This window comes from Physeter macrocephalus, chromosome 20, assembly GCF_002837175.3.
Source record: "Physeter macrocephalus isolate SW-GA chromosome 20, ASM283717v5, whole genome shotgun sequence".
Classification (NCBI taxonomy): Eukaryota; Metazoa; Chordata; class Mammalia; order Artiodactyla; family Physeteridae; genus Physeter; species Physeter macrocephalus.
In genome coordinates, this window is record NC_041233.1 from 106,959,468 (window position 1) to 106,987,202 (window position 27,735).

Consider the following 27,735-nt stretch of genomic DNA (forward strand, 5'->3'; position numbering starts at 1 on the left):
TTTTCTTTATTCTGTTCCGCAGCAGTGAATTCCACCATTCTGTCTTTCAGGTCACTTATCCATTCTTCTGCCTCAGTTATTCTGCTATTGATTCCTTCTAGTGTATTTTTCATTCCAGTTATTGTATTGTTCATCTCTGTTTGTTTGTTCTTTAATTCTTCTAGATCTTTGTTAAACATTTCCTGCATCTTCTGGATCTTTGCCTCCATTCTTTTTCCGAGGTCCTGGATCATCTTCACTATCGTTATTCTGAATTCTTTTTCTGGAAGGTTGCCTATCTCCACTTCATTTAGTTGTTTTTCTGGGGTTTTATCTTGTTCCTTCATCTGGTACATAGCCCTGTGCCTTTTCATCTTGTCTGTCTTTCTGTGAATGTGGTTTTTGTTCCACAGGCTGCAGGACTGTAGTTCTTCTTGCTTCTGCTCGTGAATATAAGGCTTTGGATTCTTATTGCCCTATCACCCTATGAAGAATCTAAGAGTTTATACTCCCACTGTCAGTGATATATTAGTTTTGCTCATTGTCTTGACCATCAATTCTTATCATACTAGGGTCAGTGTTTTTGTCCCATTCTTAAACTAGTTATCTTCCATTGATCTTTTCATGTCATTGTTAAACCCTGTGATTGTTAAAACTGTAATTTAGAAATACTTTCCTAGAGCAGTGGTCCTCAACCCTTTCCCATTAGAATCATTCACATGGAGGACTTTTTAAATATCCTTGTGCCTAGACCCTCCCCAGACCAATTTAATCAGAATCTCGGGGGGTTTAGCCCAGGAATCAGTATTTTAAACTTCTCAGGTGATTTCAATGTGGAACAAAGGTTGAGAACCTCTAATTTAGAATTTAGGGTGTTTTGTTTTTCTCCATAAAACAAGGAATTAACTCATGAAATAACTTGAAAAATCAAGGTTAATTAATGCCTAAACCTAAATTCAGTTAGATTCCAATTTATATGAGGATGAGTTTTTGTTTTACAATGAAATTTTGGTTTTATTTGTCTTAGGTTATTTCAGAGACTATGGATATACTCTTCAGAATGAGAGGTGGCCTTGATCTAGCTTTTCAGCTAGCTACTCCTAATGGTAGGTCTGCCAAAATACTCTGCTTTTTTATTATAAAGTTGATTATGAAATATAGTGAGATTCTTAGCATTTTGCACATGAAACTGAGAGGATGAATAAACTGTCTAAGGTCATATAGTTAGTAAGTGATATAAATTGGATTTAACTTAGACACTGTTCCCCACCACCTCTAGCCCATGTGGCTCTCTGTGCACATTAGGAAAAGGTGTCCCCTTACTTAAGAAACTTTACTGCCCTCTCAAAGAAAATTGTCATGATAAATATAAATATCCACAGTGAGCACAATATAAAGAGGCACCCAGACTTGTACATTGTAGACTTACAAGTGTACATAATCCTGAGTCTCCAGAGCCCACTCTCTCGAATGTGGTGTTGTTTAGGAATGGTAGGCAAGCTCTATGGGAGAAAAATCAGCAGTGTTTGTATAAACCAAATTCTAGGATGTCTTCCTGTTTCTGACTACTGCCACGAACTGAGGCAAAGACTATCAGAGGAAGAAGATGAGGAGCTGTGTTTGAGATGTGTTTCATTTGAGATGCCACAGTAAGCCAAGTGCCAACTCCCAAACAGGCACTTGGTAATTTGAGTCTGAAACTTAGGGGAGAGTGGTCAGAACTGGAGATAAGAGAACTTAATATCTCTCAAGGATGATAGTTAATACCTTGATACTAAATGAAATCACTCAAGAAAAGCATGATCAATGGTGTCAGGAGCCACAAAGAAGTTCAGAAAGATAAGGAATAAGCAGTGTCAGAGTTCCTTGAAGGAGATCACCAGCTGACGATTATTTACTGGCCCTTTGGAAAGAGGGAGTGAATGCTGAATGTTCTTTCTGACCCATCCCTTCATGTTAGACAATTGTTCTCAATCTTGGTCCACATTCTAGTCCCCACTTCCAGACCAATTAAAGTCTCTAAGGACAGAGACTTGGGCATCAGTAAGCTTTTTAGGTGATTCTCTAATGTGCCATCAAGATGAGAATCATTTTGCAAGGACTAAAACTCACTTTTAGGCCTATCTTATCAGTAAAGTATTGTTGTTCCTTAATATGTTACTTGTATGGATAAAGCCTTACATATTACAACTTAATATAAATTGAAGGTATATTTTGCTATGAAGTTATCGCAAAGTATAACTAATGTATTAGTCACCAGATATAATGATGTAATTTCAAATGTAAATAAGGACTACAGATACTTTTTACCTAGTAATTAATGTATTTGAGCTTGTCTTCTGACTTGATAGTATTCCTCCTCCTGTATCAAACTCTTTGAAACACTCAATGAAGGGAATCATTAATGAGGAAATTGAGGGGATGAAGGTGCTTAACTTAAAGACATCAAAATTATTTAGGTACTTTACCTCCTGGTCCTTCAGGGATAAACAGAAGGTAATCCAGGAATTATGTTTGTCTTTTGTAGTGCAGCTAAAAATCTTTAAATTTGGCTTTCTGAAACATATCAGGATATCTTTTAATCTGACTTGTTACAAATAATCTTTTCTCTACCACAATCTCAAGGTATTTATTTATCAAGATATCAGTGTGATAGTTAAATAAATATTTTAATCACAAGGTTAACTAGGTATAGGATTTAGGAGTATAAAGCTAGGACAGGTATTTAAATATTGTCTTCTTCAGATATATCTTCTTTATAGTTTTGACTTTGGAACCATGAAAATGTTTTTCATATTAAAAAAATTCTATAAAGTAAAAAGGAAATCCCTGAAAATGAAGTCAGACAAATATCAGGTTGATGACATACCACACAGAGGAAAAAACTGTGACTTCAGAGCACAATACTTTATACAGTCTTAGTGGGATATAGTCCAATGAAGAATAGAACGATAAAGAAATTTAAATTTCATTCAACAGTTTTAGTGCTGTAAGTAATAAGGTATTTTGAGAGTAATTGGAATCCTTAGACATTGCTGATAGGAATATAAAATGGTGCAGTTTCTTTGGAAAACAGTTTGGCAGTTCCTCAAATAGACAGTTACCGTATGACCCAGCAATTCTTCCTAGGTGATCACCTAAGAGAATTAAAAACGTATGTCCACACAATAACTTGTACACAAATGTTCATAACAGCACTATTCATGATAACCGAAAAGTAGAAACAACCCAAATGTGTATCAGCTTATGAATGGATAAACAAAACATGTTTTGCTCATACAATGGAGTATTATTTAGCCATAAAAAAGAGTGAAGTGCTAATTCATGCTATGGATGAATTCACAACATGGATGAATCCACAATGTGGATGAATCTTGAAAGTATTAGGCCAAGTGAAAGAAGCCAGACACAAAAGGCCACGTAATGTGCAATTCCATTTATATGAAGTGTCCAGAATAGGCAGATCTATAGAGACCAAAAGTAGGTTAGTGATTACCATGGGAGAATGGGGAATGACCTCTGGTAAGGCCAGGGTTTCTCTGGGGGTGATGAAATGTTCTGGAATTAAATAGTGATGATTTTACACCTTGTCATATACTAAAAGCAACTGAATTGTACACATGAAACAGTGAATTTTATGGTCTATGAATTTTATGTCAATTTTTTTTAAAGGCAAAAAAAATGTTTTTATAGTATTGAATATAGGGAATGGATATTTGGGGGTCAGTTTTACTGTGCTGTACTTTTGTGTGCTTGGAAGCATTCATGTTGAAAAGTTTACAATTTTTCTTATTCTATGTATATTCTTTTAATTTAGAAATTTTTATCAAGAAAGCACTAAAACATATGTTGAGTGACCTGTCAACCAAGCTTTCTTCAAATGCACTTGTGTTCAGAATCTGCCACAGTTCAGTGTACATATGGCCTAACAGTGACATGAACACCATTCCAGGAGAACTGACTGATAGTTCCACCTGTAAGAACATAATGCGCTTTATTCAGTGAGTATGCTTGAAGATGGTAGAAGTGTTTTCACAACGTCATTTTGTATGATAAACATCTTTGTGTATTAAAAATTTAGATTTGAACAGGAAGAAGATACAAAACGAAAATTCATGAGGAAGAAAGACAAAAAGTTGTCAGACATGGTAAGCAAATCACCTGTCTTCTTAGTGATAAAAATTTTCAATCCTTGAATTTGGAGTTGAGTGAGATCTTAGAAATTACTTAACCCAACTTTCTTATTTTTTTAACAGATCAGATTATTCAGGTCCAGAAAAATTAAATGACTTGCCAGAGGTTATATCTCTGGTGTACATATCTAAACTTTTGTCCCATTATAATATATATCTTAAATGGGTTTTTTGGATGCCTTGTTTGCTCCCACAGAAATAAAACAGCTTGAGTCCGTTTACAAATTATTTAAAAACAAATAAAAAGGGATCATTCTGAAACATGACAATGACACATAATGCTATATGAGGTAGTAAATAATAAATGATTTACTTTTCTTCACACTGTTTTGGTTCTGTTGATTTTTGAACCAGTACTATTGAGTACCTGCCACGTGCCACAAGCTTTGCCAGATATTGGAGATGAAAAATGGAGCTGCTGCTTCAAGGAAGGAAGTTGTACAAAGTTAGTATACCTTTAGTGTTTTTCCAGACTAGTAAGGAAAATAGAGTGGATGTGAGGTTGGAGCTGTGGGCAGGGACCACTCAGGAGAAGCCAAACCAAAACAGTAGCTACGGTAATAAAGAGGAGGGAATGGATACAAGAACTATTTAGGGGATTGAATAGATTATACTTGGAAACTAATTGGATGTGGGATGACCAGCTTCTTGCTTGGGTAAAGATGGAAGATGGGGCAGACATGAGGTCAGTTTCGGTCACATTATGTTTTAGACAGCAGTGAGGAGTCCACATGAGCTGTTAGTTTTATAAATGTGGAGTGTACAAAAAAACTGTGGGCTATGGATAAGGATTTGAGAATTACCAGTCATTGGAGCTTGACATTTTGAGGGGTACAGGTCAGTTCTTTTGTAGGATATTCCTCAGTTTGGGTTTGGGTTTGTTTTAGGCTTCCTCATGATAGATTCATGTGGTCATTGTTGGTAGGAATACCACAGAAGTAATGTGTGTCCTTCTCAGCACATCATATGAAAGAAGCATATGCTCAGTTGGTTCCTGTATTAGTGATGTTAACTTTGATCATTTAATGTGGTATCTGCCAGTGTTCTCCACTATGAGGGTACTATTTTTTCCCTTACAATTAGTAAGTATTTTGTGGGAAGATACTTTGAGTTTATATATATATCCTGTTCCTCATCAAGTTTTTATCCATCACTTCTAACATCAATTGATAATTGTTGCCAGAATCTAGCATTAATCTGATGGTTGCAAAGTAGTGATTTTTCTAAGTCTATCGTTACTTTTTTTTTTTTTTTTTTTTTTGTGGTATGCGGGCCTCCCTCTGATGTGGCCTCTCCCGTTGCGGAGGACAGGCTCCGGACGCGCAGGCTCAGCGGCCATGGCTCACGGGCCCAGCCGCTCCGCGGCATGTGGGATCCTCCCAGACCGGGGCGCGAACCCGGTTCCCCTGCATCGGCAGGCGGACGCGCAACCGCTGCGCCACCAGGGAAGCCCTATCGTTACCTTTTACATTTATTAGATGACATTATACTGTGAGGGAGAGATTTTCCATTTCCCTGTTTGCTTATTAACTTCCTCAAAGCATGGATTCCTATTTGATACAAAGAGTTATCTGTTACTGTTACTGTCCTTAGTTATTTTGATGCTCACATTTTCTAAGATTTGGCCAGTAGAAACTTCATGCTGGCTCCAGTGTCCTCCTGACACCGTATTTTTGAGTACTTGCTACTTTCTTCCACAGGATGTTCCAGACCCATCTTGTACTTGCCCTGTTCTAGCTCAGGAATCAGCCATTTCCCCAAGGAACACACACATATGTATATATATATATATATATATATATATATATACTATATGTATATAACACATACATCCATATTTATCTGTGTAAATCATATTATACCTCCAGTTCTACTTCAGCCTCACACAATTCCTGACCTTTTCCCAGTGAGAAATCTGGCTTCCAGTACTCTTAATATTTTGTTAAATTTGTTTAATATACAGAAATCATTTTCAGAATTGTTTTCCCATACCACTATCAAAATCAAACCTACTAATAGGGTTCAATATTTGTTTATAGTTTTTTATGTCTTTAGACCACAGGTATATAGTCATAATATATGTTTAAAAGTTGCTTCAGTGTGTGGTTATTGTATCTTGTTCATTTGATTTGTTTTGTTTTGAAATTTTTTAATGTATACAAAAGTAGAGAAAATAGTTAAATGAAGCCTGGTGAACCTAACTTTAATGTTTATCGGTATGCGATCAATCTGATTTCACCTTCCCTTCCCACTCACTCCCCCCTTCTCCTCAGATTATTTTGAAGCAGGGAAGATTTTTTCTTTAAGCTAAGATTTGTGCTTTTCAATAATTTACTGTAATATAGCTTATATGGTCCTTAAAAAGTCCTTTTACTTACCTTTTATATTATTGTTCAATGTTCTATAAGTTAACTTTTACTGTTTATCTTTATAGCATCAAATAGTAAATATAGATCTTATGCTGGAAATGTCAACCCCTCTGGCAGCTGCAACACCCATCATTGAAAGAGAAAGCGGAGGACACCACTATGTTAATATGACTTTACCAGTCGATGCAGTTGTATCTGTTGCTCCAGAAGAAATGTGGGGAAAGTAGGTATTTTCTAATACTACTGCCACGTTTAAATGAGGACCCTCTCCCAAAGTAATCAGAGCTCATTTTAAATTATCATATAGGCATATTCAGGGTTGTTGTTGTTTTTACTATGATTTACTCCTTGTTTATTATTAAACTAAGAGTCATCTAGTAATTAGATGTTTATTGGAGGAAGTAGAGTAATATGCAAAACCTGTTGGGTTTTCCCTTTATCTATACAGAGGAAATTTAGTTTATTTAACATTTAACTTTGCATTTTTTAGACTTCCTTTAATAAACCTGGTCCAATTGAGGATATATTAGGAATATAGTCACTCGACACTTTCATGTATCATAAACTACTATAACTTCTGTTAATGCACTTGTATATTTTCCCCCCCTCAGAGTTCGTAAACATCTAGTTGATGCAATTCATAATCAACTAACTGATATGGAAAAATGCATTTTGAAATACATGAAAGGAACATCTATCGTGGTCCCTGAACCACTGCACTTTTTATTACCAGGGGAAAAAAATCTCGTAACAATTTCATATCCATCAGGAATTCCAGATGATCAGCTGCAGGCCTATAGAAAGGTGAAACCAATTCATTTTTTCTTAAAAAAAAATACAGCTATCATTCATTTTGTGTTTAGTTATGTGTTTCTAATAAATGGACATTGTTTTGTGATTTAATTTTAAAGTGTGGATGCAGACTATTAGCTTTACACCTTATTTAATTTCTGTTCTATAACTCTTTAAAGTATTATTAATGAAAAAATACTTTGCTAAACCATATGTAACATTTTAATTTCATATGTTCAGTGTAGTTCATATGTTATTTTTCTGTAATGAAATTTAGAACTGAAAAGATGCTTACATGCCTAGAGCAGCTGATGAGTGTTATTTAATATATTCCTTTTCTCTTCCGTTACTTCCAGATTTGTGAAAGAGACAAGATTAGAGTCAGAGAAGGGAAATTAGGATTTATGCTGTTTCTGTTTTTTTGGTTTTTTGGTTTTTTTTTGTGGTATGCGGGCCTCTCACTGTTGTGGCCTCTCCCGTTGTGGAGCACAGGCTCCAGACGCGCAGGCTCAGCGGCCATGGCTCACGGGCCTAGCCGCTCCGCGGCATATGGCATCTTCCCGGACCGGGGCACGAACCCGTGTCCCCTGCATCGGCAGGCGGATTCTCAACCACTGCACCACCAGGGAAGCCATATGCTGTTTCTAATTAGTATTTATTGTAACCCCCACGTCCCAGGGTTATTTGGGTTTTATTAGAGGCATTTTGAAGAAAACATGATCAGCATTCAAAGAAATGAGATTTCTTGGCAAAATGACTGGTTTGGGAGTACATATTTTTGATGTGTGGCCTTGCCTGGCATCCATCAGATTGTACCGTGGGACTGTCTTCCCAGTCTCTGTCCCTGAAAAGAGATATAACAATGTAACCCTCTGTACCTCTCTGTAAGTGCCAGATGAATTGATTTGCAGAGGCAACAGTTACATAAGCTAATGATCCCATTCAAACTGCTAGAATACATAGGAAATAGCAAAAGAATATGTCAGACTTTTCAAAGTAACTATTACATGTTTTTATACATTCAGGAATATATTGCCTTTTAAACATGCATGTGTATTTTTATTTTGATGCCATATTGGTTGGTTTCTTGCCACCAATCTCTATAATTTAATCACTACCCCTTATATTTGTTAAGTGCTCTAAGCATGATTTTTAAAAATATTTTGATATAATTATATCATTGTTAATTATAATTTACTCATTTATGAGGCTGTTTCAAAACCAGTCTTTAGCCTGGATGTATTTTAACAGAGTGTGTTATAGTGAGTAATTTTAAATTATCTCAGTTCTCTGACTCTAACGAATTATTATCATTTTTCTACATTCCCTTCCAGTTTCTATCCATATACATAGATAAACAAAAATAAATCTTTTTTGGTTTTAGTTTAAATCTCACTTTCTTTGACCTTAGTGAATTAAATCATAAGTGCGTTTGATAACATTTATAACCAATATTTAGTAAATTTTCTGTTTTGTATCTAGTTTGAGTTTATTTATTGACTAGGAATCTAAATCATTTAACTTTTTTTCTCTTCATTCCTCTTGATTCTGATTTCATTTAGGAGTTACACGATCTCTTCAATCTGCCTCATGACAGACCTTATTTCAAAAGGTCTAATGCTTATTGCTTTCCAGATGAACCATACAAAGATGGTTACATTAGAAATCCACATACTTATCTCAATCCACCTAACATAGAGACTGGTATGGTGAGTTTAATAATTCTTTATGTGAGTCAATTGATCATAAGCGTCATTAGTTGTTTTTTGTCTGTACCCAGTGGAAGTTGTAAGGATCAGTTTATAATGGGTATCATTGTCCCTAAAACATACTTTGCCACCCTTTTCTTTTAATGATCATTGCTTAAGATAGCAGTAATTCACAGTGGTCTAAAAAGGTTAGGAATAGGTAGTGAATAGCACATTTCTCTTCCTAAAATTCCATTCCTTAATTTCTTTAAAGGCTTGTCCCATTTTATTTCCATTCTGAACCTGAGAAATCATGCTAATTAAGGGCATATTTCTACACAACTCACACTGTAGGAAAAGGCTAATAAAGCACTACGTGTTTCCTGTACAGCACATACCTAGTTATAAGGGGTAGATCTTTTCACTAAAGGTAGCTCAGAAAAGGAGTGTGGGGGAAGGGTTCCTTTAAGGATGCATGCAGGCTAGTAAGATCTCATGGGCAACCAAGAATAGGAATTGTACGGCTGGGCCTCTTAGAACAAAGCAACACTGTGACTGGCCTCGGTCTCAAGGCGTACTCTCACTCCTTGATGGCATTTCTCAGCTTTCTTTGGGGGTGCTTTTGATCCTAACTGGCCTGTTCCTTCCCTTTACTCTACCTTTTCTCAGCCTCGTCTTCTGTTTCCTCATTTTTTTCAGCCTGACATAACTTTCCCTACTCTCCCTCAGAGCTGCTCATTGCATGCATTGTTTCAGCTTCCTTCCTTGCACTTACTGCCTGATTCACTCTGCACCTCAATTCAAATTCCCATAAGAGAAAACTCGATTGGCCCATCTTGTCATGGCATTTATTCAATACCTGCTGAGGCTCCAGGTGTTTTGTAAGGAAATCTTAAGAATTAAAGATGAATACGTGATACAACGTTGACCCTAGGGCAGGTTCTGGTTCTGGCCATCAGCATGCACTTGGGTCAGCAGCTTCATCTACGAGAGCTGTGGGCAGACCAGCTTCGCATAGAACAGCCCTGGCTGGGCACTCGCCGTTACATGCATACAAATGAGACTTTAGTCAACATTTCAGTGACATTGAATGATTGCACTTATTTTGCTTATATGGGAGGAAATCTTGAGAGACCTGTTCCTGATTGAAAATCTTGTTCTGTCACAGTCATAGAATCATAGAATAGGAAATACAAAACTTAGAGTTTCTAACAATCAACATAACTCTTGATGGTTTTCTCGTAGATTATTACATAAATGTTTTCTCTCTCAGATTATATTTGGAACTCTTCTAGGGTAAGTATTATATCATATATTCATTTTAAATTCCTAATAGCTCTTTACTAAGCGCTGGGACACTCAGAAGTTACTGAATAAATACTGATTGTTTTTTGACAATGAAATGGGTTGGTTATCTGTATTGAAAAAATGCAAGAAGCATTTATATATTTCTTAATATTTATTATATGATACTTAATGTGTGCATGTAACATATATGAAAGTTATAAAGCACAGTAAAGAAATCAGTATTGGAGAGCTCCCTACCCCATTTAAGAACTAGGACGTGGCCAGTCTGACTGTGTGCTCCTTCCTATCCACTCCTCTGCCTTCCCGACACCCAGGAGGAACTATTATACTGAGTTTTGGGTTCATCATTCACTTTGCTTTCTTTTAATAGTTTCACCATATATGTATATATTCTCTCAACAATGTTGCTTTTAGTCTTTCTTGATTTTGAGTTTTACCAAAATGGTGTCATTCTGTGTATAGTCTTCTACAACTTGTTTTTCACTCAATATCATGTAGCTAAGATTTATCCATGGTATTGTGTATAACTGTAGTTGAGTTATCTTTATTGCTGGATAATATACCTTGGTATGATTTTTTTTCCCCAGGTTGTTTTGCTATTTAGACAACCCTACTATGAACGTGACTGTACATGTCTCTTGTTACATATATGCAACAGTGTCAACAATTTGCTATATTTGCTTCATTTCTCCTTTTTTCCCCTTGAGCCATTTCAAAGAAAATTACAGGCATCATGCTATTTACTCCTAAATACTTCCAACGCAAATCTCCAAACAATATTAGATTTGCATTCATGATAGTTTGGTTGTGATTAATTATTATTTTTTATTCTCTGTTGGATTTAGTTTGCTAATATTTTGTTAAGATTGTTGCATCTGTGTTCATGAATGATACTGTCTTATAATTTTCTTTTCTCATACTGTTCTTACTTTACTTTGATATCAGTAGTATACTGGCTCATTGAAAGAGTTGGGGAGTGTTTCCTCTTTTTTTAAAAAATTTTTATAAGGAACTAAAGTAAGTCTAGCTCTGAGAATAGTAAAATGACTCGGTATGTGTATATGTAATATAATATATACATCTATCTTAAGTTAATATTTTACTATGTTTCTTCTTTTTATATAGATTTCTGTGGTCCAGGGCATATATGGTTACCATCATTATATGCAGGATCGGATAGATGACAATGGCTGGGGCTGTGCTTATAGGTCTCTGCAGACTATCTGCTCTTGGTTCAAACACCAGGGATACACAGAGAGATCCATTCCAACACACAGGGAAATTCAGCAGGTACAGAGCATACCATTTTGAATTGTAATCAGTTGGATGTTTCATTAACCCTTAATATAACATTAATAATTATTCCTACCTCATGGTGCAGACTTATTTCCATTTTGAAGAAAAAAAATATAAATACTGGTAATCAGGGAAAATGCCCTAAATGTAATTTTTAATAGCTGTCTTGTGTATGGATCTTTTTGTATTTTTAAATACACAAAGGCTCTAGTTGATTCTGGGGACAAACCAGCAACATTTGTCGGATCACGGCAGTGGATTGGATCTATCGAGGTGCAGCTGGTACTGAACCATTTGATTGGTATAACTTCAAAAATACTGTTTGTCAGGTAAGGACACTTTAAGAAATCTGAGAAATCATTTCAAAGAGAAATTGTCATTTTTATTAAAAGGAAAAGCACATTTTCCCCCACATTTGTTTTCACTCTTTTCTCTTCCTCCATATTGCCTCCTTGCTTTATAAATCTCATTTTTTTAGCCCTAAATTTTTTTATTTTTTTAGAAGATGTTTGAGTTTATGAGTAAACTTCGTGATATCTGCTCATATGCTCTAGGCCTAATCTTAGTCTGGAAGAGGAAAACTTGCAAATATGTCAGTTTTGAGTAGAGTTACAGAAATTCTAGTTTTTTTGTTTTGTTTTTCTTTTTCTTTAGTTTTTTATTTATTTTATTTTTTGGCTGCGTTGGGTCTTCGTTGCTACATGTGGGCTTTCTCTAGTTGTGGTGAGCGGGGGCTACTCTTCATTGCAGCACGCAGGCTTCTCGTTGCAGTGGCTTCTCTTGTTGTGGAGCACAGGCTGTAGGCACACGGGCTTCAGTAGTTGCAGCACATGGGCTCAGTAGTTGCGGTGCGTGGGCTCTAGGGAGTGCAGGCTCAGCAGTTGTGGCGCATGGGCTTAGTTGCTCCACGGCATGTGGGATCTTCCCAGACTAGGGATCGAACCCGTGTCCCGTGCATTGACAGGCGGATTCTTAACCACTGCACCACCAGGGAAGTACCCAGAAAGTCTAGCTTTTTAATGCTTAAGGCAGAGATGTCTTGAAAGAAAAAAATCAAATATTAATCTATGACTGACCTTTTTGTTTATCTCCTACTCTTTCTTCCTAAGATTTTAATAAATTAATAATGTGTCCAAATAATACATTCATTTTCTTTTCCAATGTATTTTAATCACAATTCTAGTATTAACATATGAGCAAATATTAATATAAGATTGATATCTATGACCATCACTAGCTTACTCCTTATTTATGAGCTTATGTTTTCAATACATTTTCTGTTACAACAACCTTGCTAACTATAGTGTTATTATTTTTATTGTCCAAGTACTTTAATACCTCTGATATCACAATTGCAGTTTGGATTGGCTGTGGAAATCAGTGCTAACAAATAAGTGATAGATTAAGTAGTGAAACATATGGTGATTAAAAAGTGAGTTTTGGCACAGTAAAACATTATTCATACATTCCCAACTATCTTAGAAATAGTTCATCTGATAGAAAATGGTTTCTTTCTAGCCAAGGTTCTGAAATGGCCTCTCAGGGACGGGAACTGGTTAATCATTTCCAGAGTGAAGGAACGCCAGTAATGATTGGTAAGGTGTTTGGATATCTTGGGTTCTTTTGGTAGAGTGGAGAGTAGGTGAAACTTATGGTTAATAAAAATATGTAATGGCACATAAAATCAGTCATTTTTAAACATATTAAAATTAGCTTTTACATCATGCATACTGTCCTCTGGATATTATTTTAAAATTTCCAAGGCAGGAGGAAAGTTACAAAAAAGATAATAACGAGAAGTAGTAAAGGCTAAGAAGAGAAATGATAACTGTGTTCAAATACTTGAAGAGTTGAGAGCAGAATGGAAAAGAGGCCGTGGTCACTGAGCTGAGCATTGTAAGTCATGGCTAGCACTAACTTGGCTGGCTGTGTGATATTATGCAAATTGCTTAACCTCTCGGGCTTTATTTGTAAAATAAAGGGATTGGATTAGCTGATCTAAAGATTCACGATTCTGTGAGAAATAAGACTTGTCCTGTGATGACAGAAGGCAAGCTAAGACTGGTATGTAAGAAATGCGGGTAGGCAGATTTCAGCAAAATACAGAAAGTATTGAAAGAGTAGATGGGCGGCACCATTGGAGGTACTCAGAGCAGAGGCAGCATTGCCCAGCTGCTGAGAGAGGTACCAACAGCAGTGATTGTTCCTCTGTTGGGTGGAGTTTAGACCCTCTGTGGCCCTTTTTAAATCCAGTCTAGGTAATTCCATGGATAATGCAGTGAAATATAAACCTAATACAATTATAGATACGATTGTTTCTTTTCTGTCTTAAAGATGTAATTTTATCTTTTCAGAGTATATTTGACATTGTGTCGTTTACAGTGTACGCCAGTTGATTTTAATGCTGTTAGATAGGCAAAATAATCTTTTTAAATTGAAATTGAATGGGAAGTTGAGATTAATATATGCCCTCTCATTTCATATTTCCTCTTCAATAGGGGGAGGAGTTTTGGCCCACACAATACTAGGAGTTGCATGGAATGAGATTACAGGACAGATAAAATTTCTGATTTTAGATCCGCATTATACAGGCGCTGAAGATCTGCAAGTTATTTTAGAAAAGGTAAGTGTTTGTTTAACACAAATTTAGATACAAGGCAAAGAACCCAGCACCAAAGGATAGAAAACTGGCAGCTAACAGAAAGATGGATTATGAACTGAGGGCAGGGGTCCTCACTGTAAGGAGGGATTCTAAGGCTGTGATGAGTAACTGTCTCTCTAGATACAGAGGACAAGGACAAGGGGGAACTAAAGTAAATTGTGGAAGACAGAATTGAGCTTAGATTTATCAAGACTTTCTCAGTTATTAAACTTAATAGAATGCAAAACTCATAAATATATTCCTCTGGAGACTTACAGCTTTGCATAAATATAAATATAGTGAGATATATCAATGCCTTGAAATAGAGTGGAGTATATAACCTTTATAATTTTAGAATTAACCAGAAATTAGCTAAGCAGTATGCTGTACATTATGGAGGCTTGACTGCCTTTAATTTATTTACATATAACTTCATCTCATTCTATGAAGGAGTTATATTTGAAACAGATTTAAGAGTATTTGTTGATGCTTAAACAACCAGCTAAAGGAGGTATAAATTTAAGTTAATTTACAGGCAACTAATTCAGATTTAGTACTGAGTTTTCATGAGAAATTAGTACTAAATTTTCATGAAACTCAGTACTAAATCTTTAGGAGGCAAGTGTTATAAGACATAATTAACCTGAGTTTTAAATAAGTTTTATATTCTTTGCCAAATATATTACAATTACAAAGAATGCATACAGCCTTTCCAGCTATAAGCCAATGAATCTATCCTATCCACTACCCTTCATTTTTGTCATGTTGTCACTTAAGTCAGTATCATTAGTACCCATAAAAAGGTTTCTCTGCTCTTTTTTTTTTTTTTTTTTTTTTTGGGCTGCATTGGGTCTGGCAGCTCACAAGGCTGCTCCTGCAGAGGCATCACTTAGAGACAGTGAAAGGAAAGCAGGGCATGTTCCAGGAGCTGTGGCAGTTTTAACATGATTAGAGCTGGTGAAGAGGTGTGGCTGACAGCTGAGGGACAGGCAGGAGCTAAATCGGGGACGGTCACTGTGAGCCAGGCAGAGGAGCACGGCATCCAGATTTTAGCTTAAAGGCAGCGAGACGCCTTATGATTTTAATTAGAGGCATAATACAGGTAATAAAATTACTTCTTTTTGGCTGGCTTGACGGACTTTGGACTAAATGGAATTATCTAGGTAGGGTTTTCTGATGCGATTAGATAGAATAAGGCATTGTCCCTGCTTACTTTCTCTGAGAACTGCACTCTCCTTTGCTAGTTTTTTTTTTTTAAGCATTAACTTGAGATGTCTGTTTTTTGTGATTAGCAATAATCTTTTAAATTGTTTTATTTCTGGCTGCGTTGGGTCTTCGTTGTTGCACGCAGGCTTTCTGTAGTTGCGGCGAGCGGGGGCTACTCTTCATTGCGGTGGGCGGGCTTCTCATTGCGGTGGCTTCTCTTGTCGAGGAGCACGGGCTCTAGGCACGCGGGCTTCAGTAGTTGTAGCTCGTGGGCTCTAGAGCGCAGGCTCAGTAGTCGTGGCGCACGGGCTTAGTTGCTCCACGGCATGTGGGATCTTCCCGGACCAGGGCTCGAACCTGTGTCCCCTGCCTTGGCAGGCGGATTCTTAATCACTGCACCACCAGGGAAGCCCTCCTTTGCTAGTTATATTTCTGTAGAACTTTGTAACAGCAAAAACCCTTTGCTCTCTTCGCACATGCAAGAAACCTTGAGGCCAAGGCCAGGCCATCAGTAGAAGTGCTGTTGACTCTCACGTGACTCAAGAATCTAAGGCACGGTCTTATTAGTCCATCCCGGCTACTGTAACAGAATACCATAGACTGGGTGGCTTATAACAACAAATTTATTTCTCACAGTTCCGGAGGCTGGGAAACCCAGGATCAAAGTGCTGGCCAATTTGGTGGGTGGTGAGGCCCACTTTCTAGTTCAAAGATGGTAGTCTTTTTCACTGTCCTCACATGGTGGAAGGGATGAGGGAGCTCTCTGAGCCCTCTTTTAATGAGGGCACTAATCCCATTCATGAGGGCTCTACCCTCATAACCCAGTCACCTCCAAATACCATCACACTGGGGATTAGGGTTCAACATATGAATCTTGGACACATTCAGTCTATGGCAGGGGCCAGAGGGCCATCTGCACCTCTGCCTGACCTCTCTTTACCCACCTGGGGAGCTTTCCTGTTTGAAGTTCCCAAGCCAGTCACCTCAAAGGAAAGAAGTCTGGCTCCCCTACTTACTCCCCCAGTTTCTGGTTTGGGTACCCTCTCTACCCACTTCTCTGTAAAAAAATTTGAGTCTGGTTACCTGGAGATGGCCCACATGTGTGAAAAGACCACAGAAAGGTTAAAACAGAGAAAGTATAAGCCTTATTTCTATTTATTATTAAGAAAACAGATTTTAGGACATTAAATTCGTTAGAGAAAGTTTTGCTGAAAAAAATGAGATGATAAAAAAAAGTTTGTTTATGTAAAGAAACAGTTCTCAACGATAATAAACCAAACTTAATGGTGGTTACCTGTGGGGGGTGCAGGACTGGTGGAGGATTTTTTAAAATTTTTACTTTTCACCTCATTTGAACTTTATATGCATCTTTATTTCTGCAATCAGAAAAATAAAAATGAAAAACCTAGGGCTTCCCTGGTGGCACAGTGGTTAAGAATCTGCCTGCCAATGCAGGGGACAGGGGTTCGAGCCCTGGTCCGGGACGATCCCACATGCCGTGGAGCAACTAAGCCCGTGTGCCACAACTACTGAGCCCATGCTCTAGAGCCCCCGAGCCACAATTACTGAGCCCGCGTGCCACAACTACTGAAGCCCGCGCGCCTAGAGCCCGTGCTCCACAACAAGAAAAGCCACCGCAACGAGAAGCCCGTGCACCGCAACGAAGAGTAGCCCCTGCTTGCCGCAACTAGAGAAAGCCCACGTGTAGCAACGAAGACCCAATGCAGCCAAAAATAAAATAAATTTATAAAAAAGAGAAAAAAAAAGAGAAACCTAAAGAGCATCTCTACTCAACCCTCCCACCTCCACACTGAAAAACAGACTAACACACCATCTTCTCCTGTAGGAACTATGATCTTTGACTTCAGGTCGCTGCCAGAATGCCCAGCAGCTTCCCAGTTAGGTAGGGTAAGGGGTACAACTACTACCTGTCACTCACACGGTGGCATTTTGAATCCTCACTAGTCTCCTCACAGGTATTTGCAAACAAAGCATTTCATTTCAGAATGATGTAACACACACAAGTTGTGAGCTGGGTCTTCAAGAAAATATTGATAAATCAATGGCCTTAGAAGAAATTTGATAAACTTCTATATTCACAATGAGATTTTGTTTGAAAGCAATTTTCTCTGCTGGGGAAAAGGATTAATACTGACATAAAATTGGAAAGTGGCATGATTACAGCCTGAGGAAAACGAAGGGCATAGAATGCAACTCCAAGGGCAATCTCAGATTTCTCACTGCCATGTATCACTGCTGAGATGCCACTGCTGGGAAATCGGGATCAAGGCAGTGGCCAGTTTGGTGGCTGGGGGGGCCCACGTTCTAGTTCAGTCTTTTTCACTGTCTATACAGTCTTGTTATGGACAGATGCCAGTTAAACTATCACATGCCATCGACTGCCAGAATTATAAAACTATGCATCTTAAAATCAATAAAATGTGGTATTGAGTAACAGTACCATAATGAAGCTTTTCATTTTTAATGATTCCTATGGTTAAATATCATAGAATTAAAATTTTTAAAATTCTGTCTGAAATGGAACCAAATAAGCTACTTTTCTATGCTTTACAGGAACTCAAATATTTGAATTATATAGGTATTTAGAGCCTTATTCCAAGACCCTGCTGACAGAGCAGGATTGTAAAATGTTACAGTTTCAATCATGTAGTCCTATAACTTTGTAAAAGGTTTTCCTTTCTCTTCTCCCAAATCTAGGGCTGGTGTGGATGGAAGGGTCCAGACTTTTGGAACAACGATGCTTACTATAACTTATGTCTTCCTCAGCGACCAAATACTATTTAAAATATCTTGGACTCAAAGACTGTAGTAAAGTTGTACTTTATAAATTTGTTGATAAAGAATAAGTTTAATTTCAAATTAAAGCCTGGGTGTAGTTTGATGGTTTCTATGATTTTTTGGTAAAGGTTGTAAATATTACACAAAGAAAAGAATTTATTCTTTAGACATTCCTTTAATAAATTAAAAGACAAAGCATGCACAACCAGAACGTTACAGGCATGTAAATACATGTATTCTTGAATGTTATCTTCACTTAGAAGAAAGTTTTCCTCCTTCTTAGAAGGTGTTTAGACACACTTGATGAGCCAAAAGCCATAGCTTGTAGCTGAGCAGTAGATCTGCATGAGGTGAAGACCTTCTCCACACCTCTTCATAACCAATACGACATCTGTTGTTAAAAAACATATTAACATTAAAAACTTTTTTTAAAAAGGTTTCCTTCTCAATCTTCCACCATGCAGGACAATTTTTGGTCTCTAGAATCTAGTAGTAGTCACTACAACCAGTATTAAAATGTGTTAATGAGAATGAAAAGTTATACTAGAAATAAGACTGCTGATATTTAAACAAAACAATAAATTCTGTGCTAAATAAGAGATCCTTGAGGGAGGAAGAAAGAAGAAACTATGAATTCCTTACCAACACTTCCTTTTCCCATTTGTATCTTCTTCACTTCCAAAACTTCGTTTCTGTCTGAGCACTGGAACACAATGATCTTTATTGGATTGTTCACTTGGTTTTATTGTCTGCATACATTTAATTGTTGTAAGAAACTTGCCGCATTCTGGAAATCCACATGACCAAGCAAGATCTTCAGCTGTTTGCCCATTCTTATTACATAAACTGAATTTGAGACAAAAAATTAGTTAAGTAAAAGTTGACAATTGTTTAGCCTTTTTTTTATATCTTCCTAACAAAGGCGCTTTGGGCTCATACAAATGTTGGTTGCAGAATAGAAGAGGTAAAGGAAGTATAGAGGAATTCCATTTCTGCTCACTATCCTCAATGGCTAGCACAGAGTACAGCACAGAGTGGGCATTTTGTTTTTGCACGAATGAAAGGGTATTCTTTGTTCACTACAATGAATTAAGTACGCAAAGGAAGTCAGTGAGAACTTCTATAGAATGGCTTTTCTATACCAAAACTAAGATGTAACACTGCCATGACATGTAACACTGCCATGACAGATGAATAGAACTGTATCTCTGATTGCTTAGGATCCATTTTTTATTTATTCAAATTGAATACATAGTATTAGATGTCATTAACAGCTTAAGTTAACATTTAAACGATAACATTAAATTATCAATGGCAAGCATCATGTAATTAAGCTGTAGGAGTCTGATTAATTAATTAATCCAAGAAAATATAAAATTTGAAGCCACTGATTTCATACTTACTCAATTTGGGCGTCACTGGCTACAAGCAGGCTGAGGCATTCCATGCTTCCAACTTTTGCTGCCTTGTGTAGTGGAGCTTCTCCAAAAACATCCTTACAGACAAAACACATTTTAGTCTCTCCCCGAAACACTAGTGGAAGTTGGTGGGTGAAGTCTATTGTTTGAGGAAACTATTTGAGGAAGCGGGATTAGAAATGCATTGTACTGGACCAGATTTTTTAATTCTTTTTTTTAATAATAAAATTCACTTGGTGCCCTATTAAATACAAAGTTGTCATTAATAAAAATATGTGCGGCCACAGCTACAAACATACTTTAAATTTTAAGTGAATAAAAGCAAAATAGAATCCTACAGAAGTAAAAAAATTACAATTTAAAATTCACCATACTTTAATATTCAATGACGATGCAAACTACCCTAAGAAAGTTCTGTAAGTAATTGTATTGATTGTGAGCATGCCTCACAAGTATTGCTATCCTGAGACTTTTAATTTGGTAATGGAGCAATTGTTCCTTTGGAAATGAACTGTAGACCTTGGAAATGCTGTCCCGTGTAGTAGCCAGCAACCATATAGCCAGCTAATGAGCACCTGAAATGTGGCTAGTCTGAATTGAAATGTGCTGTAAATGTAAAATACACAGCAGATGGAGAAGACACATGAAAAGAAAATATCAGTAATGTTTTATATTGATTACATATGAAATGATATTTTGGATTAATTGGGTTAGGTTACTAAAATTTTCATGTTTCGTTTTACTTCATTAATGTGGCTACTAGAAAATCTTATACGTGTCTCACATTATATTTCTATTATATTTCTATTAGAAATACATTTATATTATATATTTCTATTAGACATCGCTGCGACAGTCATGTTTCTAATAACTGAAACGACTAAATATCTCGGCGTCTAAGAAGTGTTTGTGTGGATTTGGGGTGGAGGGGGAGGGTTGCACACTGCAACAATCAGTTACCTAGTTACCTGTTGGTTGAGGTCAGCGCCGGCCTGCAGCTGCCAGAGAAGAAAGCAAGCAAGGCCGCCACCTGCGGCCAAGTGGACAGGCGACTGCTCGCAGGGATCTGGGGGTGCGTTGACGGAGGCCCCGGTCTCCAGCAGATGCCTCAGACTATCCACCTGCGAGAAAAGAACAGCTCCAGCACCGCCCTCGCCTTTATCAAGGCTCACGCCCTCCCGGGATTGAACATCTTCCTCCACTCCAAAAACCTTCCAACTCTGAAGAGGCTTGACTTGGAAACGCCAAGTGGTCAGTAAGCCATCACCCTAGCTAGCCCTCCCTAGAAGACTTAAGCCTGCAGGGCAAAAGCAGCCTGAGTCTCACCTCGGGGTTGCAATCGAGCAACAGCATCTCCCACCTAAAGTAGAGGACTGGAGTGCTTGGGAGAGCAGACCAGTGAGGCGCTCGCTGCAGACAAATAGGTAAGAGAGCACAGGCCGCCCAAGAGCAGGAGAATTTAAAGATCCCCAAGGCCAGCGGGCCGGCCCCTCCCCGCCTCGCCACAGCTCTGGCTGCGCCCCAGCAGCCCAACCCTGGGCTGCCGGCGTTTCTCCGCCCCGCTGCAGCCGCACGTACACAAACACTGACACGTGCAACCGGGAACCCAGAAAGGCTGGCGGGGAGAAAGGAGGAGGAGGCAGCGCGGGTCTGCCAGCTGATTGGCCCAGTGTAAGGGGTAAGGCCCGCCCACCTTGGGGCGGGGCCCCGGGCCGCTCACCAGAGCCCCTGTGCGCGTGCGTCGTGAGGGGCGGGATTCCGGGCGGCTGGGCTTCAGCGGCCGCCATGAGGCGCGCTGAGTTCGGCACGTCTCATGCTGTCGTGCTCACCACTTTAGGCCCTTTGGGGAAGCGGAAGTCGCGGGCGGAGGTTTTGGTTTTTGCTAGCACGCACGTAACTAGGAAGCCAGGGAGCTACAAGGAGCTCGGCTGCAACACGACCTTTGGAAGCTGCTACGCTTGATGTTGGCGCCGGGGTCCCAGCCTCCGGCTCCTGAGGAATGAAAATTCCTTCTTGTCTCACGTTCAAAGTCGCCGCAGGCTTGGCTCTGTCCCTCAAGGCCCTGGAAGTTTAGGGAGGAAAGCGGAAGCTGGGGGGGCGATGGGGAGGGCAGGTGGAGGGGCGGCTAAGGTGAGCTAAGGGGATGGGCTTTCCCGCAGGGACTGCTCCCCCCACCCCAACCTCCAGCACCCCTCTCGCCTTTGTCAAGGTTCACGCCCTCCCGGGACTGAACATCTGGTTTAAATGGTTTATCAAACCCCACCCTTTCGGGTTTAACATGATACGACGTCCGTTCTGGGAATGATGTAAAACGAGCCAACCACTGTAACGTGTCCCCTCTTGGAGGTGGGTTAGGCGCAGTGCTGGCCTTGACGCCTAGGGAAGTGTTGAGGGTCCCCAGCTTTTAGCCCTGAGCTTCCCGAGGCGGGAGCCCCCCACTCATCATGGGGAGAGTTAGGGGATAAACGAAGGGCCTGGGCCGTGGACGCTGAGGACCCGTGGCGCTCTTCCCCGTGGGCAGGGCTGACTAGCTCTGAACCGCTGGGGCGTGGCGGGAGGAAGCCTCTCCGGAGCTCTTATGCTGAGCCATTCCTTTAGCTTGAGTCATTCGTTTTTGTAAAGCTTTAGGAACAGACAAGACATCCTGACTTCAAACCGTAGCCATTGACCGCCTATCAGATAATCTCTGGACTCTTTTCCTAAGCACTTTTTTTTTCGGGTTAATCTAGCTAAAAGCTAAAGCTCCAGCCATATATTTATTTTCCCTAACATCTTCAGCGATTCCCTTCTATCTGCTGATACCTTTGAGAGCAGGACTGAAAGATAGTTTGTTATTATGCTTGTAGAGGACAAGCTTATTGTCCTGTGAAGATAGGTGGCCTTTTAGTTCTAATTTTGGTTACGGTTTATTGTTTATTTTGTAATAAGAGCCATAAAATAATTTTGCAGTAATTCATATTACTAGACTTATGCAGTGATCCAAGGTGTCGACTGAGAGAAAAATGCACAACCTGAGAGGTGTGAGTTAAGGTTTATTCAGGGTCTTACTGAGGACTGTAGCCCCAGAGACAGCCTTCGGATAGCTCTGAGGAACTGCTCCAGAGAGGTGGGGGGAGGCTAGTTTATGTGTGATTTTGTTGTTGTTGTTAGGGAATACGTGCAGTCAAATGTATCTTGGTAAAAGATCACTGCTCCTCACAAAGAACAGATATCCCAAGTTAATGATTATAGGGCTTTTCTATGTTTGGGAAGCAGGGTTCATTAAAACTCTTCGTGAAATGCATCTGTCTAAGGGCTTGTTTGTCCAAAGCACAGAGGCTCCCGTTTTCATCTTTAAATTTCCTCTGTCTGAAGCACAGAGTGCCCATCCTGTTATCACCTTAATCTCTTCATCTGAAGCATCCAGTGCCCTATTCAGCGGCTGCAGCGGGTTAATCTTTGAAGACTTGGATGGTGAGCAAAATGCTCTTTGCTCTTTTATTTGCAAAGGGGTAGTTTTAAACGTCTTTGTTTATATGCATACTCGAACATAAACGTGTATATGTATTTATGTTCAAACACATATATAGAATCGTACTTGTGTTCTTTTTTTTTAATATTTAAACTATTCACAGTACCTTTTTATGCTATTTAAAGAATGTCAGAGATACATGAGAACACATGTCCATATTGCCAATTTTCCTTTTCTCGTGTTTTTCAGTTAGGTAAGTACTGTTTTTCAAAGCATATAATAAAGCTTCAAATTTGCACAGATGTTCATTTTCAGGATTTCCTAACTAATACAAGGTATTATCAAAGAAGTTCCTAGAGTTCTAAACATATGTTTTGCAGTTAACATATTATGCAGTGGGATATTTGTGTGATGCATGCGCTTCCACATTACATCCTTTCTCTTGAAAACAAGATTCTGTTCAGCATGCATTAAATCTGGTAATTATTGTTAACTTCCTGTGACATATTTAAATTTCACAAGGAAAGGGAATGTTGTGAGTAGTTGTTAAAGCTTTTGTCCCTTTAATCACTGCATACTTGTCCATTGCTCATAATGTTTCCAAAAAATTCTTTATATCTCAGGTAAGTATTTGGTTTAGTCTTAAAAATGGGCCTAAAAGCCGTCTAAAAACTGAACAAAGCTGGTAGAGTACAAAAATATACAGAATAAATACATTTGGGCGACAGTATCTTACTGGCAAGTAACTGGAGATTTTACTGAACATGTAGCAAGTGGGATCAATTTTCTAAAGTGGAAGATGGTCTAAGATGCATATTCAACAGTCACTCTTCCAAGCATTGCTGATTCTACTTACGTTTAATTTGCTGGTAGATGTGTTTGAACTAATCAAATGTAATTCTGCCTCCACTGGCATGCGCAGTCAGGAAATCCATGTATGATCCTTGTATGATTGTAAAAGCAAAAGATTTCCCACAAATAAATTCTTCTTGTGCCTTATTATATAAACCCTTCCAGCCTTGCTTACTCCAACTTCTTGGAGAAGGTGATAAATTATATAGTTATTATAAACAACTGCTGCTCCAGGATATTGTGGCACAAAGGATAGATAGATAGATATTTAGATAGACAGATAGATAGATGGAAGGGAGGGAGGGAGGGAAGGAGGGAAGGGAAGGAAGGAGAGAAGGAGTGAAAAGGCAACTCTTCTTTACAAAAGAATTCCAAATACTTCATGTAGATACTCCCCACTCCAGGAAATAGAGATTAATCCTCTCCCCACACTGTCCTCTTGAGTGTGGGCTACGCATAATGCCTTGCTGCTGAAGAGTAAGAGTATAGGAAGGGGGGAAGGTAACTTTACAGTGGAGAAACCTGTGAAACACTACCCTGGCCAGGTATTTGTTAATATTATCAGTGATAAGTCATGATGATAGCATGCACCTCTGATATGATGTGTTGAGAAGGATACTTCATCTCTGCATCTTCCCAAAAGTCCATAACCCAAGTCTAACCATGAGTAAAATATCAGGTAAACCCAGATTGGGAGACATTCTACAGGATATCTGGCCAGTACAAAACTGTCAAAGTTATAAAAAAACAAGAAAAACCTTGAGAATCTGTCATGGACTAGAGGAGGCTAAGGAGACATGATGACTAAATGTAGTGTGATAACCTGGATGGGAGCCTGGAACAGAAAGAGAAAATTACAGTAGTCCCCCATTATCTGCATTTTCAATTTCTGTGGTTTCAGACCAACCATGGTCTGAAAATATTAAATGGAAAATTATAGAAATAAACAATTCATAAATTTTAAATTGCATGCCACCCTGAGCAGCATGATAAAATCTCACTCCATCTCTCCTGGGAGGGGAAACATCCCTTTGTCCAGGTCACCTAGTAGCCATCTGGGTTATCAGATTTACTGGGTTACTGTGTTCAAGTAACCCTTATTTACTTAATAATGGCCCCAAAGCGCAAAAGTAGTGATGCTGGCAATTCAGATATGCCAAAGAAGTTATAAAGTCCTTACTTTAAGTAAAAAGGTGAAAATTCTTGATGTAATAAGGAAAGATAAGAAATCAAACACTGAGGTTGTTGAGATCTACAGTAAGAACAAATCTTCTATTTGTGAAATTGTGAAGAAGGAAAAAGAAATTTATGCTAGTTTTGCTGTCGCACCTCAAACTGCAAAAGTTACACTTAGTTAATTTTCTAGATTTAGTAATGACAGAAGATACCTAAACCAGTATGAAACTAGTTTTAATAAAACAAGGAACGAAAAATCTCACAACTTTATTACTTTTTATTCTGATCACTATTTAATTTTTTATTCTGATTAACCAATACACTTTAGTTCCTCTGTAAAACACACTGCCGGTTGCATTGATCACCGGGAAATCTTATCAGGCTGTTCTGTAGAATACTCAGTTACTTGGGATCACATCAGTTTGAATTTTTTTCCACACTATGAGGATTATAATATGTAATATAATTAAATATTATATAACTGGTGAGATATGGGTAAGAAGTGAGAGCTATAATTTTTAAGAAGACTAAATTGAATGCTTTCAGATTCCTCAAGTAGCTAAGAAAAATGCTTTCAAAGCAGGTGAGGATAAATCAACTGTAAAGGATGGGGAGAAATAGTTCTACCCTCAAATTGTTCCACAGGCATTTTTCAATTCATATTCCATTTTAAAGAAACATAATCTGGAATTTGTATGCATATGGTTTATGCAAGAAAGACAGTTCTGAACTCTCACATTCATCTTCTATTTAAAGAAATAGCTTCTGACCCTAAGTGAAAAGGTGGGAAAATAACTATATATTTACATATTTTATGTTAAAATGTATATCATATGTTTGTATACTCACATTAATTTCCACCTTGATTCTTGTTTAATTGATAAACTACAAGTCCCAATAATACCAGATAAGAGGGCTCTTACTGCATTGATTGTGCAACCTATTTCTTTCATTTAGGAAACAGAGAGTAGCTGAATATATAGAATACCTTCAGAAAAAGCATGCATTATATTTTTTGTGTAGGCCATAGCTAATTGATATATTTGATATATAATTTATCTAGTGTAGAAAGTTGAAACTCATTTTCTTACAGTAACTCAGATTTGTCAAAATTTGTTAACATCCTACTCAAATTAATCTTTGTCCCTAAGAGAAGAAAATATATAGATAAAATGTTGGATTTACTAATCAAGTAATAATTGAAACAACTAAATAACAGTAATATACAATGTCAAGATAAGTTCTACTCAAAGCATATATCTAATATTCTACATTTTCCAGCTACTTTAAATAATGTGTAATTTTTAAGTAAAACAACTGAGTTTCAAACTTTTGACACATTTTCCCAAATTATCTAATAAATCATTTTTATTATCCAATTATTTTATGCAGGTGCCATTGATAAATTTCTTACATGCTTAATGTTTTTTAAGAACTAAGTAACCAAAATACTTTGAGAATTAGGTCTGTAAATTGGTGCATCCACTATGGAAAGCAGTATCTATCGCTCTTCCTCAAAGTATTCAAAATAGAACTACCATATGATTCAGCAGTCCCACTTCTGGGCATATAGCCAAAGGATTTGAAATTAGAATCTCAAAGAGAGATTTTTCCCTCCACATTCACTGTGGCATTATTCACAATAGCCAAGACATGGAAGCAACCTAAATGCCTGTCACTGAATGAGAAGATAATGTGGTAGCTACGTAAATGGAATATTATTCAGCCTTAGAACCTGGGGGACATTATGCAAACTGAAATAAGCCAGACACAGAAGAACAAATATAACATGATCCTACTTATACGAGGGATCTAAAATAGACTCATAGAAGCAGAGAGTAGAATGGTGGTTACTAGGGGTTTGGGGGGGCGGAATGAGGAGGTGGCAGGCAGAGGATATAAAGTTTCAGCTCTGCAAGTCCTAGAGATCTACTGTGCAGCCCGGTGCCTACAGTTAGCAGTACTGTGTGGTATACTGAAAGTTTTGCTAAGAGGGTAGATCTTATGCTTAGTGTTCAAATAAATTAGGTGGGAAGAAACTTTTGGAGATGATGAATATACTTAGCATTGATTGTGGTGATGGTTTCATGGGTATATGTTTACGTCCAACCCTATCAAGTTGTATACATTAAATATATACAGCTTTTTGTATGTCAGTCACACCGCAAAGTGATTTTTAAAAGAGAAAAAAATTAAAAGAAAAGATTTGGGAATATTTTTTTAAATGGACTTGATCAAATTAAAAAAAATCGAGGGATCAAAAGAAACAAGAAAGTGAAAAAACCCCATAGAATGGGAGAAAATATTTGCAAATTTTATACCGGATAAGGAGTCTAGTATCTAGAATATATAAAGAATGTTTATAACTCAGCAATAAAAGGACAACCCAACTACAAAACTGGCAAAGGATTAACATCGCTCCAAAGAAGATAAACAGGTGGCCAATAAGCACATGAAAAGAGTCTCAACATCATTTTTCATTATGGAAATGCAAATCAGAACCACAAGATAACACTTCACATCCACTAGGATGGCTATTATCAGAAAGATGAACAATAACCAGTGTC

General features: G+C 38.0%; 3 protein-coding genes across 5 annotated transcripts in view; 2 read left to right on the forward strand and 1 right to left on the reverse strand.

Moving 5' to 3' along the window:
• Positions 1 to 18,357, forward strand: part of UFSP2 (UFM1 specific peptidase 2) — a 32,537-nt gene extending 14,180 nt beyond the window's left edge. The window contains exons 2-12 of the mRNA XM_007116115.3: positions 1,007 to 1,085; positions 3,797 to 3,980; positions 4,061 to 4,127; positions 6,607 to 6,764; positions 7,153 to 7,345; positions 8,896 to 9,042; positions 11,455 to 11,619; positions 11,830 to 11,954; positions 13,144 to 13,220; positions 14,124 to 14,248; positions 18,191 to 18,357. Of these exons, the coding sequence (XP_007116177.2) occupies positions 1,007 to 1,085; positions 3,797 to 3,980; positions 4,061 to 4,127; positions 6,607 to 6,764; positions 7,153 to 7,345; positions 8,896 to 9,042; positions 11,455 to 11,619; positions 11,830 to 11,954; positions 13,144 to 13,220; positions 14,124 to 14,248; positions 18,191 to 18,277 (1,407 nt within the window). The 3' untranslated portion in view covers positions 18,278 to 18,357. The remainder of the gene's footprint in view (positions 1 to 1,006; positions 1,086 to 3,796; positions 3,981 to 4,060; positions 4,128 to 6,606; positions 6,765 to 7,152; positions 7,346 to 8,895; positions 9,043 to 11,454; positions 11,620 to 11,829; positions 11,955 to 13,143; positions 13,221 to 14,123; positions 14,249 to 18,190) is intronic.
• A 69-nt stretch (positions 18,358 to 18,426) lies between these two features.
• Positions 18,427 to 21,234, reverse strand: ANKRD37 (ankyrin repeat domain 37). Of its 3 annotated transcripts, none has more exons than XM_007116117.2 (5): positions 21,016 to 21,234; positions 20,658 to 20,810; positions 19,675 to 19,766; positions 18,914 to 19,117; positions 18,427 to 18,662 (listed from the first exon to the last, which is right to left on the reverse strand). In XM_007116117.2, coding segments are annotated over exons 1-5 (477 nt in total). In that variant the 5' UTR covers positions 21,043 to 21,234; the 3' UTR covers positions 18,427 to 18,661. The 3 variants fall into 3 exon arrangements, with proteins under 3 accessions (XP_007116179.1, XP_054937167.1, XP_007116178.1); XM_055081192.1 differs by having other exon boundaries at positions 19,675 to 19,844; XM_007116116.2 differs by lacking the exon at positions 18,427 to 18,662 and having other exon boundaries at positions 18,910 to 19,117.
• A 1,584-nt stretch (positions 21,235 to 22,818) lies between these two features.
• LRP2BP (LRP2 binding protein) overlaps positions 22,819 to 27,735 on the forward strand; it is a 36,478-nt gene continuing 31,561 nt past the window's right edge. Inside the window, exon 1 of the mRNA XM_055080801.1 lies at positions 22,819 to 23,142. The gene's annotated coding sequence lies outside the window, so the exon portion shown is untranslated. The remainder of the gene's footprint in view (positions 23,143 to 27,735) is intronic.